Source organism: Dromiciops gliroides, chromosome 3, assembly GCF_019393635.1.
Source record: "Dromiciops gliroides isolate mDroGli1 chromosome 3, mDroGli1.pri, whole genome shotgun sequence".
NCBI lineage: Eukaryota > Metazoa > Chordata > Mammalia > Microbiotheria > Microbiotheriidae > Dromiciops > Dromiciops gliroides.
The window spans coordinates 56110032-56127326 of record NC_057863.1 but is presented as its reverse complement, the minus strand read 5'-3'; the positions used below and the strand labels follow the sequence as shown (position 1 = coordinate 56127326).

Here is a 17295-nt window from a genome sequence, read left to right as displayed (position 1 = left end):
AAATGAGGCTGTGTCTGAACTGGGCTCTCTCCTTAAAGGGAGGTTTGGAGTTCATGACCCCACCCTCCAATCAAAGAGGCCAAGGGTAGTGATGAGACCTCACAGGATGATGAGGCTATCCCTATGATGAGCTTCCTGTTTATTTAGTCATTCTCCCTTGGATGGGCATTGACTTTATGTCCAGTTCTTTGCAAGCACAAAAAGTGTTGCTACACATACTTTGGTGTATATAGATTGAGCCAGATGGCCTTCAAGGTCTCTTCCTACTCTCACATTCTGTAATTTTCAAATAGAATAGTTTGAAAGGGAAAAATATGGTTCAAAGAATTTTATCAGAGCAGTAGACCTGGAGTCAGCAAGACCTGAGTTCAAATTCAGCTTCAGAGACATCCTAGCCCTGTGGCCTGGGCCAAGTCACTTAACTTCTGTTTTCGTCCATTTCCTCAACTGTAAAATTGGGATAATACTAGCACCTACTTCCCAGGGTTATTAAACTCTTTTAACACTGGCATATAGCAGGTACCATCTAAGTGGTGGTGGTGGTGGTTGTCGTTTTTGTTAATTACCTTTAGCATCAACTAATTTTCCAGATTTCTTCTGTATGGAGAAAACATTAAGTTTTAAGTTAGATCCATTTAACCATCTTTGAAGTGATTTATTACAGATAAAGCAAATAATTACTGATTCTATTAGAGAAACAACCAATGCTAGATATTCAGCAAAATAAGAATATGTATTAGTTGACCTGTAAAATAAAGTAATCTACTTAATTCAGAGCAATTAAATGTTTTACCAGGAATTACACAAATGTTTTCCATAACTTAAAGCAACCAGAGTAAAATGTTTTTCAAAATTTTTATTATACGAGTAATTTTTATATAAGCCTTCTCAAGAGATGTTTTGAAATACGAAGGATTTGCTTACATTCTAAGCCCATATTTTTAATTTGCTATGGCCTTTGTTTTACTTTTATGTACATCAGCTAGGCAACTGTGGACTTAGCATAAAGGATCAGCATAATTCTACCTATCAACTTTTCCTTCAGCTCATCTCATAAAAATCTGTATATTTAAATCTTACAATAGCTGTTTAATTATATCCTACATTTTTCAAGAACTTTGAACTCTGGAAGTGCTCCCTCCCTCAGATTTTTTTTTTTTTAAGTGAGGCAATTGGGGTTAAGTGACTTGCCCAGGGTCACACAGTTAGTAAGTGTTAAGTGTCTGAGGCCGGATTTGAACTCAGGTCCTCCTGACTCCAGGGCCGGTGCTCTATCCACTGCGCCACCTAGCTGCCCCGCTCCCTCAGATTTTAATGGCGCTGCATCTGGACCCTTCCTCTGCTTGTAGCACATTTTGTTTGTATTGTAGTCGTGTCTTATCTCCCCTCTCCCCATTAGAACGTAAGGTCTTTGTGGGCAAGGACTCCATTTCATTTCATCTTTGCCCAAAGCCTAGCATAGTGAGTTTTGCAAAGTAGAAATGAATGGGAATGATGGAAAATAAGGTTCTAATGGGGGAAATGGGAAGAATAGAAAACTAGAACAGAGGTTCAAATTCTGCCTCAGACACTCACTAGTTATGTGATCCTGGGCAAGTCACTAAGACTTCCTACCCTGAGTACCTTTATCTATGAAACAAGGGTAATAATAACTGCACCTATTCCACAGGATTGTTGTAATTATGAAATGAGACAATACATGTAAAGATTTGCAGTCCTTAAAAAGGTATGTAAACATTAGCTAGTATTTTTATTGTTTTTGTTGAGTTTTTTGGCTACCACAGCTGGCTCATGTCAAGTTTTCCCTCCACTATTTTTTCAGCTATATTTCAGAAAAGTTGATGTCCTACCATGCCTCCCTTATTTTGTATTTTAAGAAGTTGGTTTTTCACGTGTAACATTTTGCATTTATCCCTATTGAATTTTATGTTATTGGATTCAGCTCATTGCTTTAAGTTATCGATCTTTTTGGATTGAGTTTGGCAGTGTGTTAGCTATTCTTTGCAACAATGGATCATCTACAGATTTGATAAGTGTGAGGGAAAAATTCATCCTCTTCTCAATAATTCTCAGGAACTCAGCCGCGAGGTGACAAAGGCTTTATTTTCTTCTCATGAGAAGGAGGCACCCTAGTGTGCAGCTAGTGGGTGCCCAGAAAGGGGGCTCGCAGGCCCTGTTTTATACCCTAGTCCCTAACTTGAATGGACCTTCCCCTTTTTCATCACTGGTGGGGTTACAATCTATGCCCAAAAGCTAGCTAATCAGAACGCAGTATTCCCACCCCTCTTCCTTGTATGGGCATAACTCAGGAGTGGACCTTATACTTCCTTATATGGACAGAACTCTGGAGAGGACCTAATTGAGACCAGGGCTCCTTGAACCATGTGACCTTGCTAACCTGAGGGGGAGGAGGGGATCTGAGACCTTTGTCCTACAAACAGGTCAGGGGAGTATGACTGACATATCCACACTGAGAGGAGACAACTACTCATTTCTCACAATAAGTGTGCCATCTATGCCTTTAAGCTATGGATAAAAATATTAAATAGCAAGCCCCCAAGCACAGAGCCTTGGGTTTAGAGAGCCTCCATTGGAAGTCTCCTGCCACAGTCCTGTTGATCTGTAGTTGTTCCCCCATCCGTACTCACTGTTACAACATGAGAGAAAGAGCTCCTATCTGGTGGGATGCTGAGCTCATGGAGTAAACCATGATGACTATCTTGAGTCCATCTAATTAATTGTATTGCCATCAAGTTTAGAGCTTGTAAGACCATAGAATAGTCTGCCAACGTACGTAGGTGTTAGTAATGAATATACATATACATCAGTATGTCGAGGATCTATAATTTCATCAGCACGGGCACTCCTTCAGCTCACACAGATCACAGCCTCTCTGTCCCCATGACTTTTTAGATAGTCCGCAAGGCCGTCATCCCATAACCAACTCGGTAATTAGCTTCCCTGAACCCAACAAAGTTGTTCCTCACACTACAAACACAATAGTCTATTACCCTTGGTAGTCATTCCAGAACTAGTGTTCCACTGGCAGAGTCTTGGAGAACCCAGGCCATTTCCACATCAGGATGAGGCATTCAAGCAAGATGGACAGGCACACATGGTTCATATATGCAAGTACTATGAGAATACGTAGCTGATGACTGATTCTAGCCCATGTCATTTTAATTTCTATTACCTCAGGGACTTGACTTTTTGCAGACAGTCAGGCAATGCCAGATGCCTTGAGGCAGACCTCTCAAAAAGTCATTCTTTTTCTGACTCATTCTTTGCCATGTCCAACCCCCCACCCCCTTACCCCCAGCCTCCCCTGAGAACTTCAGAGGCTAGCCCTTTGCTGGGTTGGAACCTCATTTTCTAACTGCCTTTGTTCTAGCAGTATTGTACTGACTCAGGCCTCCCACATCCAGACTTATCCCATGTTTTCTTTAGAATAACACTAACTTGTAGAGGTCATGAAGAGGCAGTCTTAGGGTTATGGAATGAGTCGCAAAGCTTCAAGGAAAGGACCTTCTTGAGAATATCATGATAAGATAACGTTTTTTGCTAGTACTGTTAAATACTTAGTAAACCTTAAGGTGAAAGAGATTTTGTTCTTCAGTGAAAGTAAGCAACAGAATACAATGGAGCAAACGCTACCTTTGGACTCTTATGACACCACCTCTGATGCTTCATACCTGTATGACCCCAGGCAACTCAATTTCTTCTTATGTAAAAGAAGAGGTTTGGATGACAGCTTCTGCACTAAAGCATCATGCTTTAAATCTGTGATGCTATGGAAATGCAAAAAACCCTGGCAAGGCCCAATTCAAGGAGGGAAAATTCAGAATGTTTTAGAAAATAATATTCTTTTCAAGTCTGAGATAAAATCAAAATAAGATAGAGCAACTATTAAAAATAAAGATCAGTAAGATAACCAGCTGATTACATTTTTGAAAATCCTGCTCTAACACTACTTGATTTTAAATGAAATTTATATATATAATAAAACTTTTATTTGTATTTAACTATTTGACAAGCTACCATTTTAATGAAAAAGTCATATTTCTATGGAAAAAGCATACTACTTTTTGGCTTAGTAACCTTACCTATGAGAAACCTGGCTGTGCACACCGTAACACCATTACTGACAGTCCCAATTTCTAGCTCATAGCAGAAAATAAAAGAGATTAATGATAGCACGTGTTGTGTAGTTTTGTTCACAAACTTTTGGTCAAAAATGGAAGATGGGGCTGAATATAATTTTGTTTAAGAAAAAAGTCTGTAATTTAAAGAGAAACTTTGAATATAATTGTCTATGTTGATTAGAAATTATCATTTTCTTTTATATCTCAGTACCTTTTAAGTTTGTACAATATCCTCCTAATAGTTTTTCTTTATCATGCATGGACATGTTTTGTCCCCACTCCCTTGCTTGACCAAGTCAGCTCGAAGTTATGTTTTTCTAAGTATTAATGCCTAAAGAATGTGCTGTTAAGTTGTTAGTGGGAGTAATGAACATAGGAAGTTGGATCTGATACAGCACTAATGATTCCCAGCAAGATCTCATCTAAAGTCTTGTCATTTACAGCCATAGCACTACTTTACTTTGTCGTTGTGAATTGACTGTCAATTTCAGAAATTTTTCCTCGGCACTCTTTGCATTAATTTATCAAGCACACATTTATTTATTTATTTCTTAAGATTGTATGAGAATGGGGCCTGTCCAGTGTGTGGGTTTGTTTTGTAGGACTGTGATAATTTGCCTTTCTGGACCAAACATAAAAAGGCTTTTATTTGGAACTATTTAAAACTATTTAAAAGGGCTTTAATTTGGGGAGGGAGAGTTAGAACAAGATGGAGGCAAATGATAGTGATAGTTAAAAACTGGAAGAAAAGAATATTTTTTTAAAATCTTTAAAAATATACTGAAGAAGGGCAGCTAGGTGGCGTAGTGGATAGAGCACCAGCCCTGCATTCAGGAGGACCTGAGTTCATATCTGGCCTCAGACACTTGACGCTTATTAGCTGTGGGACCCTGGGCAAGTCACTTAACTGTCATTGCCCCACCCCCCGAACAAAGGGGTGTGTGTGTGTGTGTGTGTGTGTACACACATTTGTTAAAGTTGAAATCTGTCCAAAAACCAAGGTGTCCTTAGTGGAGTCCTTGCTTTTGTATGTGGGCCTTTTTCCCTGTTCTTTGTGGGGGAGGGGGGGTTGGTTTTTTGTTTTTGGTGAGGCAGTTGGGATTAAGTGACTTGCCCAGGGTCACACAGCTAGTAAGTGTTAAGTGTCTGAGTCCGGATTTGAACTCAGGTCCTTCTGAATCCAGGGCCAGTGCTTTTATCCACTGCGCCACCTAGCTGCCCCTTTCCCCTGTTCTTTGTATAGGACAGTATGCTTGTTGATAGTTGGCAAGTTTATAACAATAAAAAGGAAAATTTCAACAAAAGGTGTCACTGAATTTTGAGGGGATGTGGAAGAGGAACCTTTTTCCTCACTTTAATAGTGGTATAGTATGTTCTCAGTAGTTAAAATGAAAGTTAGGATGGCAGTGCCTACTTTTTAAAAAAATAAAACCACAGAAATCATTGCCTCATCATTTGGCAAACCAAATTCCTTAAAACACATCATTTCCACTCATCTGCTTCTGAAGCTCATTTATCTACTTAGTATTTGTATATAACGTTGTTTTTCACTCTTCAGTGTAGACCTCTCCCTTGAACTTAAACTGCCTCACCCCTGCAAACTCTTGGTTTCCTAGCTTTACACCTTGATTCCCCAACTAGATTGTAAGATTGAGACAGGGTTTGTCCTGCTTCTTTTATGCATTACCCACAGTGTCTTATGCATTGGGGGGGGTGGTCAGTAAATGTTGATTTATATAAGCAAGCACCAAAAAAATCTTTTAGACCTAATTGCTTATTTAGCTTGGCTTTAGTTTTATATTAGTTGTAGGATTGTTTGATTTCTCTGTCTCCTCACCTGGTGATATTAGTATTTAGAAGGGAAGGTATCCTGTCATTCTATTTATACTAATATTTTTACTTTTGGTTTTTATTTCAAATTATTTTGCCCTTAGATATGTATTGTTTTATTTCTCGTCTAGGTCAACTGAACCATTAACGTCATACTGATTCATCTGCATTAGTATCATCATTTAAGTTGCTAGTTATGTCCTTAAAATAGTAGAAGAGTATAAATAGCTTATATAACTTGATGACTACTTAAAAGTGTATCCACATGTTATTTTATGTGACATGTTTTGTCATTAAAAGAAGACTAATAACTGTACTTTTTTGTTTGTTACAGGGTAAAGTTCATCTGGAATTAAAACTGAATGAACTCATTACTGATAATGGATCTGTGTGCCAGCAGCTCGTAGTACAGTAAGAATAGTTCTTTTACCCCCACAAAAAAATCAACAAATACTTCTTCAACTTTGTTGTTTTCTGAATCTTACACTTGGTTTTGGTGTTAGGGTGATGGACCTGAAATCAGGAAAGTCTGAATTCGTATCCTGCTAGACCTTTGCTAGGTGTGCGACCCTAGACAAGTCACTTAGTTTCAGGCTAAATTTTCTTATCTGTAAAATGGAGATATATTAATTCCTACCTTATGAGGTCGTTGTAAGGATGAATTGTGTAAAGCACTTTGCAACCTTAAAACATAGTATAAACATTTATTATTGTTGTTGTTATCATTATTATTATTAGGTATTTCAGGAATCTTTAGAATATCTTTAATAGCTTTGTTTTCTCACCCAAAATTAAATTCTAGTTTGTTTCCTTTCCTTTTTAAATTTTTAAAAAAATTTAGACTTAAATATTAAATGAGGAAAACAATCACCATGTAGACAGCAGAACATAGGAGAGGGTTCAATATAAAACAGTCAATTTGTAAGTTCTTACCTTCATACTCCCACAGAACCTTACTGTGATGATTAAGAAATCTGTCTGATGAGAAACTACAAGAAGTGACTTCTTCTACTCCAGCATGACACAGTTGTGAGCCAGGAGCCCACGGGCAGTAGGAATGGGGATCCCCGTGGCAAAGAGGGTTCCAACATAATCAGAGCCATGACGTGGAGGTAGTTTTCGAGATTGTGTCCAGGCTACTGAGAAGGAGGACTCCCGAGAAAGCCCCAAATGGTTAAAACTTCCTTAGGTAGGAGCTTGGAAGCCCTAGGGAGTGACAGCAGGGCAGCACCCAGTAGTACTGAAGAGCTTGGTGCCACAGTGAAAGCCCAGGGCTTCTGAGGTGTTGAGCTCTGTCTTAAGATGCTAGAAAGGGCCCCGAGCTTCCCTTGGTGCTGTGTGCTTGGGATTTGGTTGGAGCCAGGGAGCTCTGCCAGCTGTCTAAATACATTTAAAGATTCACAGATCAAAGGGCCTCTTCAAGGTCTAATGGTTCTACTGCAGCCTTCCCACAGATTTACTCCTGGCTTCAATTGGGAACCCAGTGATCCCTTAGGATCCCTCAGGATCCCAGTCCTTAATGCTGGCTCCTCTGCCTCAGGCTGGGAATTCTGGCTTGAAAACAGAAAGGGAGGAGGAAAGGAAGACCTCCATCCTGCCTTTGGCTTTTTAGGACAGACCCAGCCCACATGAATCATCTTCAGGGGCCTGGGGGAGGGACACAAGACTACACTCACCAATGGCTTGTAACTTTGTGATTTTTGTACCTCTGTTCCTTGGGCAAATCAGATTTGCCCTCCGATTTTATTTTAAATTAAATACATAAGGAGCACCGGCCCTGGAGTCAGGAGTACCTGAGTTCAAATCCGGCCTCAGACACCTAACACTTACTAGCTGTGTGACCCTGGGCAAGTCACTTAACCCCAATTGCCTCACTTAAAAAAAACAAAAACAAACAAACAAAAAAATTAAATACATAAGGGCAGCTAGGTGATGCAGTGGATAAATCACCGGCTCTGGATTCAGGAGGACCTGAGTTCAAATCTGGCCTCAGACACTTGACACTTACTAGCTATGTGATCCTGGGCAAGTCACTTAACCCTCATTGCCCCACAAAAAACAACAAAAACAAACAAACAAACAAAAATAAATTAAATACATATCTTTATATTAGAAAGGGCCCTGAGGATCCAGCGTTTGAAACCTCACAGATCTAGCAAGTGGAGGTTAGTGCAGTAAAGAGATGCTATAGACCTGTCTGTGCATATGGATTCTTTCTCTGTCTCTTTGATCTCTTTAGGGTAAAGACCTTGTGTTTAGGGGTAGATGTCTAAATTGCTTTCCAGAATGGTGAGGCCAATTCACAGTTCCACCAACAGGGTACCAGTGTTCCTATCTTCCTGTAGCTTCCTCAGAAGGGTCATTTTCCTTTTTGCCATCTTTGCCAATCTGATAAGTATGAAGTGAAACCTCATTTGTTTTCATTTGCATTTCTCTTAGTGATTTGTAGTATTATTTTCATCCTGATGTTGACTCTTAATTTTTTTCCTTGGAAACCTGTCCCTATCATTTTGCATTTTATCTACAGGGAAAAACATAGACAAGCTTCTTGAAAAAGTTGTCTGTACTCTATGCCTCCCATTTCCTCCCATCCCTCCCTCAGACCCTTATAATAGGACCTTTGTCCCCACTACTCTACCGAAGCCTCTATCAGAGATCATCAGTGACCTCCTTATTGCCATACCCGCTGACCTTTTTTCTGCCATCTTCCTCCTTGGCCTCTCTGTAGCTTTTATCACTTGACCACCCATTCTTTTCCCCTCATCCTACATTTCCTCTGTTCCCTTGCCTTTAGGAAGTGCCGCTCTCTTCTGGTGTTATTACTACTTGGGTGTTCTCCTAGGGATCTGTCCTGAGCCCTCTGACTTGGTGATTCATCAGCTCCTGTGGATTGGGTTATTTCCATGAAGATAATTTCCAGATGTGTTTCTTGCCCTACCTGGGTTCTAGATCACCAGCTGCCTTTTGGGCATCTTAAATTAGATATTCTCTAGGCATCTGAAACTCAACATGTCCAAAACAGAACTTATCATTCCACCCGTTCCCCGCCCCAGACAGCAACAACAACAAAACAAACATAAACCCTCTTCTCTTCCAGATTTCCCTCCTACTGTTGAGGACACCATTGTTCTCCCAGTCATCCTGGCTTGCAACCTTGATGTCACCCTCACCCCTTATGTAGGCCTGTAAAGTTTTGGTGTTTCTACTTTCACAGCTTGATAACTCTGGTATATGTCCCTTTTTCTGCACCTTTACCATCTCACTCCTGGATTTATTGAAGCAGGCTTCTGGTTGGCCTCCTGCTTTCAGTCCCCAAAGTATAAACCAGCCTTCATTCAGCTGTCAAAGCGATTGTCCCAAAGCACAGACCTGCCCCTAGGAACCCCTTTCTCAGTGAATTCTGGTGGTCCCATCTTGCTGTCATGATGGAATACATAATTCTCTATTTGACATTTAAAACCTGTTAACAGCATAGTCCCTTCCTACCTCTCCATTCCTCTTTTTTTTTTAAATTAAGTATTTTATTTTTTTTCCCCGTTACATGTAAAGATAGTTCTCAACTTTTGTTTATACAAGCTTTCTGATTTCATATTTTTCTCCCTCCCTCCCCCCTCCCCTAGACAGCAGATAATCTGATATAGGTTATATATATATATATAAAAATAAAACACATATATATAATATATATACATACCTATACATACTATATATATATGCATATATATACACATAATAACATTAAACATATTTCTGTGTTAGTCATGTTATAAAGAGAAAAATCAGAGCAATGACCAAAATAGGAAAACATCAGCACCAAAAACAAAAGAAATAGTATGGTTCATTCAGCATCTATACTCCACAGTTTTGTTTTTGTTTTCCTGGATTTGGAGATCGTCTTCTATCATGAGTTCCCTGGAACTCTTCTGTACCATTGCATTGGTGAGAAGAATATAGTCCATCACAGTAGATCAACACTCAGTGTTGATGATACTGTGTACAATGTTCTTCTGGTTCTGCTCATCTCACTCATCATCAGCCCACACAAGACCCTTCAGGTTTCTCTGAACTCCTCCTGCTCATCGTTTCTTACAGCACAATAGTATTCCATTGTATTCATATACCACAACTTGTCCAGCTGTTCCCCAATTGATTGGCATCCCCATAACTTCCAATTCCTTGCCACCACATAAAGAGCAGCTATAAATATTTTTGTACATGTGGGTCCCTTTCCCCTTTCCATGATTTCTTTGGGAAAAAAGACCCAAAAGTCTCTCCATTCCTCTTAATACCTCGCTGGTCTACTTATATTTCTTTCCACACAGCACTCTTTTTTTTTTTCTTTTTTAGTGAGGCAATTGGGGTTAAGTGACTTGCCCAGGGTCACACAGCTAGTAAGTGTCAAGTGTCTGAGGCCGGATTTGAACTCAGATACTCCTGAATCCAGGGCCGGTGCTTTATCCACTGCGCCACCTAGCTGCCCCCTACACAGCACTCTTTTTAAAATGGGGTGGTGCAGGGGCTGGAGCTAGGAGGGGCCGGAGTTCAATTCCAGACTCAGAGACTTACTAGCTCTGTGACCCTGCCAGGTCATTCACCTCAATTTGCCTCAGTTTCCTCCACTGTAAAATGGGGATAATAATAGCACCTACTTCCCAGGGTTATTTTGAGGATCAAGTGAGATAATATTGGTAAAATACTTAGCCCAGTGGCTGGCACACTGTAGGCCCTTAACAAATGCTTCTTCCCTTCCCTTCTCTCAGCTCTGTGCCTTCTCACCTCACTCTCCTTCCCGGCTTCCATTCTGCCTCATGCAAAGAAAGATCGCTTTCTGGGCGACCCTCATCCCTTGTGCCTTCCCTGCGAAAGCACTATCCATCTATGCTGTCTGTATCTATATGTAGCTATAGGTATGTACAGTATCTATATGTCTATATTCCATATAGGAACACAGTTGTTTACCTATGGAATTCCCACCTTAGAATGTGATGTCATTGTCTTTGTCCCTCTTTTCTCATTGTAGCTTTAGCAGTCTCATTTGCTCCCACAGCTTTCGCTACTGTCACTTTGTGCCCATCACATCCAAATCTGAGGGGCTGAGCCCCAGAGGCCCTCTTCTCAGTCTGTGGAATGTGCTTGCTGCCTCACTTGACCCATCTTAACATTGTTCTTAAGTTTTCCCCTTTAAACCCTTCCCCTTCTCCCACCTCCAAAAAAAAAATTCCTCCGCTTTTTACCTTGATTATTTTTTGTCAGTGGCACTAGCAGTCACTCCTCATATTCATCAGTCATTCTCATATTCACAACCTTGTTGTTTCTCCCCTCCCATTTCTCATATCCATCCAAGTTCCTAAGTCCTATGATTTCTACCCCCAAAATCATTTTTGTCTCTCCTGCTTCCTTTCTATTCCAAGTCTCCTCCCTCCCCCGATATTAGTACTGAATTCCTATTACCACCGACCTTGACTAGTACAGTAGCCTCACAGATAGTCTGGCCTTCATTCTCTCCTCCCTCCATTCCATCCTTAACTCTGTAGCCAAAAACAGTTTTTCTTTGTGTGTTTATCTGGTCCAGCAAAGTCCAGCACAGTTGTTGTAGGGCCCACAAACTTGGGATGACTTCAAGTGTAGTGAGCAACGGACTGCCTCATTTTCCAAGGATTGGCCCAGCTGAGTTTGGAGGGACTCATCACCAAGTTAGGAGCAACTGATGAAGGCTGCCTACTGAGGTGCAGAGGGCCTTTGATCTGTGTTAGTGGAACCCCTGCTGACAGAAGCCCAGATCCTCGAGCCATAGATGGCTCTGCCCCTCACTGTTCAGAAGGCTTCGCTGGCTCTTTATTGCCTTCCAAATAAAGTTCAGACCAATGCCCCCCACCCCTTGTGGTACCACCCTACTTATCAGACTTATCTCATTCTGCTCCCCTCTCCTTGTCCAGTGACCCAGGCAACCCAAACTGTTCGCTCTTCCCAGTATATGCCTCATCTCCATTTCTTTGTTCTTGCTATTCTCTGTGCATGAAGTGCTTCATTCCTTTTCCCTCTTCCAGCTGCTATTGCTTCAAAGAGGCTCAGAGGCCACCCAGTCCACCTAGGACCTCACAGGGCACTTTATTTATGTCTTTTGTGTGCTCAGGAATTATTTGGTTGTATGAGGACCCTTCTTTTATAGGTTCCAGATCTCCTACTAGAAGATAAGCTCTGTGAAAATAGAGAGTAGGCTGCCTTTTCCAAACTTTGTTTCTCCCCTGGCATTTGCACACAAGTGCTTAGTGGAAAGGTGTTGGACCAAACAACAAACCGACAATTACTAAATGCTGTGTGCAGGACTGGGTGAGGTGCTTAAGATAGAATGCAGTACAACAGTCTCTGCCCTGAGGGAATGCGGCCATAAATAACAAGAATAAGACATGTCCTTATGGAACTAAAATACACACACACACACACACACACACACACACACACACACAGCACCAAGCGTTACTGTGAGACATTCACAGAGTAGGAATCTTCTCAGTGGGAATCAGGGAGAACTTCATAGAAGAGGCAGTATTGGAATTAGGGCAATTACTGCTACTACAAGCTAGCACATATCCACACATATGCATATGTGTGTATGTATGTATTTGTGTGTGTGCAAGCAAAGGTACATATATACACACACACATATGCACACATATATAAAATAATTTAGGATAGAAATGTCTCACATGGAAGAAACAGATGTTAGTGTAAAAATAGAATGAGAAGTATATGTATATATGTTCTATACAAAAGTATACATATACACACATTTAAGGTTTGCAAAGCACTTTACAAATATTTCATCATTTTATCCTCTCATCAACCATAGGAGATTGGTGTTTTTATTATCCCCATTTTACAAATAAGGAAACTGAGGCAAATGGGCAGAGTCAAACAGCTAGTAAGTATCTGAGACTAGATTTGAATTCAGGCCTTCTTCACTCCAGGTACCCTACTATGGCTACCTACCTAGATTGAAGGAAAAGAAAGGTTTCCCTTGGCAGAGATGTAGGGGAAGTTTGTTACACATAGGAGGAGGATTTGTGCATGTACAAGGTTGCATGAGAGGGACGAATATGGTTGGGGAACAGCATCTGAGTAGTATTCTGCTGGAGCCTAGATGAGGGTTTTGCCTATTATATAATATGCTCCTTGAGAGCAGGGACTACCTTTTTATTAACTGTATCCCCAGTGTTTAGCACAATGCCTGGCACATAGTTGGTACTTCATAAAGGGTTAGGGATGGACTGGATAAGGGCAAGGATGTACATGACAAGACTGTAGACGTTGGCCAGGCCCAGTATATGGAGGGCCTTGGTTCGAGGCTTTACCATTTACCTTGTGGGCTGTGGGGAACTACCTTCATTTTTTGAGCAAAGCACTAATATGGTCAGAGATCTGTCTATTGATTTTTAAAATGTCTTTAGTAGAAGTGAAAAGGGCCTATTGGAATAGGAAAAGATGGGCAACAGTAAGACTGGTTAGGAGGCCATTGCTATAGGGAGGAGCCCAGGAGGTAAAATCTTTAAATTCACCTTTTTCCTTTTCAACAAGGATTGCCCTTTGAGGAGGCAGAGATGAAACTGAAGTCAGACGTAATTGTCCTGGGTTGTCATGTAGGATCAGATGGTGAATGTGTGAGAGAATCCAAAGTCTTCTCAGGGCTTCCGTACATTTTGTTTGGCCAGGATGACTTCTGACCAAATTATGCTTAGTCAGCTATAACATCTATCACCATCACACTGGAAGACAAGGAGCAGAAAGTTAGAAAGGCAAGTCAAACAGGCCCTTCTTGCTTTACAAAGAACCCACCATGCAAAACAAGTCATGTCCTTCCCACAGAGAATGCGCTGTTGGGAGAAATTTCAAAATAATTTAGAAGGATAGAAATATCTCACATGTAAGAAAAAAATGTTCTTGTAAAAATATAATGAGAAGTGAAACTTGGTTCCAGACAAAAGTATCTGTGTTGATACTCCTAAATCTCTCTCTTTTGAAAACTTAATAGTTTTGTTTGTTGGTTTTTTTGGTTTTTTTGGTGGGGCAATGGGGGTTAAGTGACTTGCCCAAGGTCACACAGCTAGTTGTGTCAAGTGTCTGAGGCCAGATTTGAACTCAGGTCCTCCTGAATCCAGGGCCAGTGCTTTATCCACTGTGCTACCTAGCTGCCCCAAAAACTTAATAATTCTAATGACAGAAACTCTGCTCTATAAAATAAATTAGGTTGACAGGATCTTATCTAGATTTTTGATTTGTAATTTCTCATTCTGTTTACTTTTTAAGAGCTTCACACCCTTAAGAAAATTGACTTTACCTAAACAACATGTGTTGTGTTCAGTATAGCAAGTACATCATTGAAGCCTATGAGGTGTCTTGTTCTTTTCATTATTGACACAACTCTGAAAATGCTTCAGGTTATTTAGGATATATATTACTCTTCTCTCTTCCCTCCCACCCCCCAGTTTAAGATAGAAGGGAACTAGAGATCTTCTATTCAAAGAAGGGCCAGAATGATTAAGTGACCAAGATCTTAAGACTCATACATTTTAAAAGCTAGAATTCAGGTCTTTGACTTCACATTCAGTGATCTTTTTTTTTTTTTTTTTTGCCTTTGTGCATACTTTGAAAAGAAGAGAAAAATAATTTCAATAATAAACTATACACCTAAGAAAAATACTATGCTTTAGCCATTAACAGTTTCTTACTTGATTGTATGTATAGTTGTTCAGTCGTATCCAACTCTTCATGGGCCCATTGGGGGTTCTCTTGGCAAAGATATTGGAGTGGTTTGCCATTTCCTTCTCCAGCTCATTTTACGGTTGAGACAACTGAGACAAACAAGGTTAAATGACTTACCCAAGGGCACACTAGTGTGCCCAGCACACTATCTACTGCACCACCTAGCAGCCCCCATGTTATTACCATTGGTTCCCATTAAAATAAAAACAGCAATGGCAATAGCATCACATCTGATCCTTATAGACCTTCCAAGGTGATATTGAATGTATTAAGTTCTGAAAATCAGCAATTCAGACCTTTGCATTTAACTTGTTTGGCTTTTTCATAGGAAGCCATTATTGCTAGTAACAAGCCAATAAGAATAGAAAGACAAAAGGAGTGTTTTTATATCAGATTTAAAAATAAAACTCTAGAAGGGAGAAGGGCAGTGTTACTATGCTAGTTACAATATCCTGAGCCTAAGCAGGAAAAATATTTTATTCAGTACAGAACTATATACCTTAAATTTGTAGATACTCTTATTTCTCTTCGTTAACATTGTTGCATGTCTGTATCCAAAAAGTATTTATGTAAACAAGTTAGTTTATATCAAATTCATTTGAAGTGGTAATCTGATATGGAATATCAGAATTGGACGGTACTATAAATACCATATAGTCAATCCCCTTCATTTTCTAGATAAGATAACTGGTTCAGATCATGAATAAGTATGTACTTTAAAAAATATTCTCATTGTTTCCATGTGGTACAGTAGAAAGCCTAATGATAGGTTAGGATACACTGAAAAAATGGAAGAAGACCCAGTGTGTCTTTGTTGTTTATAATCTGAATTCCCCTTCCATGGATGTCATCTGAAGTTGTTCAGAACAAGGCTGTGGACTGCCACCATTACTCTCTACATTGTTTCACACCTGAATATTTCCCCAAACTCTGCCTTGCCATGATAATTACTTGGTGCTTCTATACCCTACTTAATATATTCCTCCAAATCTACACAGTGCCTGCCACAAGATTTGTCCTAAGATAAGTGTGTGTGTGTGTGTGTGTGTGTGTGTGTTTTCAGAAGAGATAAATGCCTTCCTATTGTAAAATTGGAGCATTGGGTAGTATAAGCTGAAGTATTTCAAAAGGCTGAAAGACAAGAATGACCACAGATGTTTTTGTAGCTGTGATATGCTCCTTCTTATTTATAGTTTTCCATTTTCATTTAGGATTCTTATATCCCAGTTTTTGATCTGTAATTTGGGTTTGGTTTTTGTTTCAACAAGGAATTGTTTCTTTGTGTCCTATTAATACTTTGGGTGAACCTGTTATCATTGTAATACACGAAGTGCACTGTGTCCATACAGTGGTGACTTCCCTTCCTGTACAACTTTTGTCTATGTCCTGTGTGCTCCCTACCCCCCCCCCCCCCCGCCCACACACACACCAGATGTTAGCAAAATGTAATTCAGGAGTAACAACCAAGAGAAGCCAGAGGCTGAAACTTCATGGCCATGTATCGTGAATGCTTTTTTCAAGGTGAGCCTTGGGAGGCACTGGATGTGGTCAGCAAGTAATATCACCAAAAATAAATTGGTTATATTTTCAAAACAGGAAGTGATGCTTACTGATGTGGGAGTCACTTCTGAACCACCTGTCTGTAGAGTCAGATCACCACCAGCTTGTTCGGGTGAAGCTCAAAATCAGTACCAGATTAGAAAAAGGAATACAAAGGAAAGGACGAGGCAGCAGGTGATTGAGACTGCAAGCACCTGACCTGTTGAAACAAGCACTGTTAATACTAACAACAGTGAGAAAGGAAAGAGTGGTTTCTTAAGCTCTCTTTCTTACCAGTTTTCATTAAAATTTGAAATATTTTCAAAAGACTAAGTAGTCAACTTTCTTACATGATATCTAAACATAAACCTCTTTGGCCTAGCAAATACACTTAAGCATGTAAAACTTTGGATTCTCCAGTGTGAAAGAAATGCAGTCATTTTCAGTTTTCTAGTGGGCTGTGGTGGGTTTTTGGTTCTTTGTACTTCAAGGTTTTGTATATTTATAGATGTTCACTAAATGAACTGTGAAGAAAGGTATATAAAACTGTAAAAGGAAAAATATTCATCCTATAATAAAAACAAGCTGATGGTTTAATAATACATGTATGTCTACTTGCCTGTATAGTGTTTGGTGGTTTGACAGGAAATGAGGGCTTGCCTGACATTATCTTTCTTTTCATTGTTGAGGGCAGGGCAGGGAAGGAGACTTGTGATTTCATTCTAGGTACATTTCCCAGCAACTTAGAGCCCTTAAGGGTTGTTTGGGACACTGAGTGTGAAGTGATTTGTAGTAGGTATCAGAGGTACCTGACTTGCAAACCTGTTCTCTGTCCACTCATTACCCTTTTCTCTTTTCATCTGTAATGACAGAATCCAGAATAGGCAGATTTATCAAAACCATACAGGGAAGAAGTTAGTGCAAATCTGTTAAGGTGTAGGTCTAGGGGGGCAGCTAGGTGGCGCAGTGGATAGAGCACCAGCCCTGGATTCAGAAGGACCTGAATTCAAATCTGGCCTCAGAC

At 40.1% G+C, this 17295-nt stretch overlaps 1 protein-coding gene across 2 annotated transcripts in view; it reads left to right on the top strand.

Annotated features, from left to right (window-relative positions):
• Positions 1-17295, top strand: part of RASA2 (RAS p21 protein activator 2) — a 137587-nt gene that overhangs the window by 64464 nt on the left and 55828 nt on the right. For both annotated transcript variants that reach the window (XM_043997446.1, XM_043997445.1), the window contains exon 5: positions 6307-6383. In XM_043997446.1, the coding sequence (XP_043853381.1) occupies positions 6307-6383 (77 nt within the window). The remainder of the gene's footprint in view (positions 1-6306; positions 6384-17295) is intronic.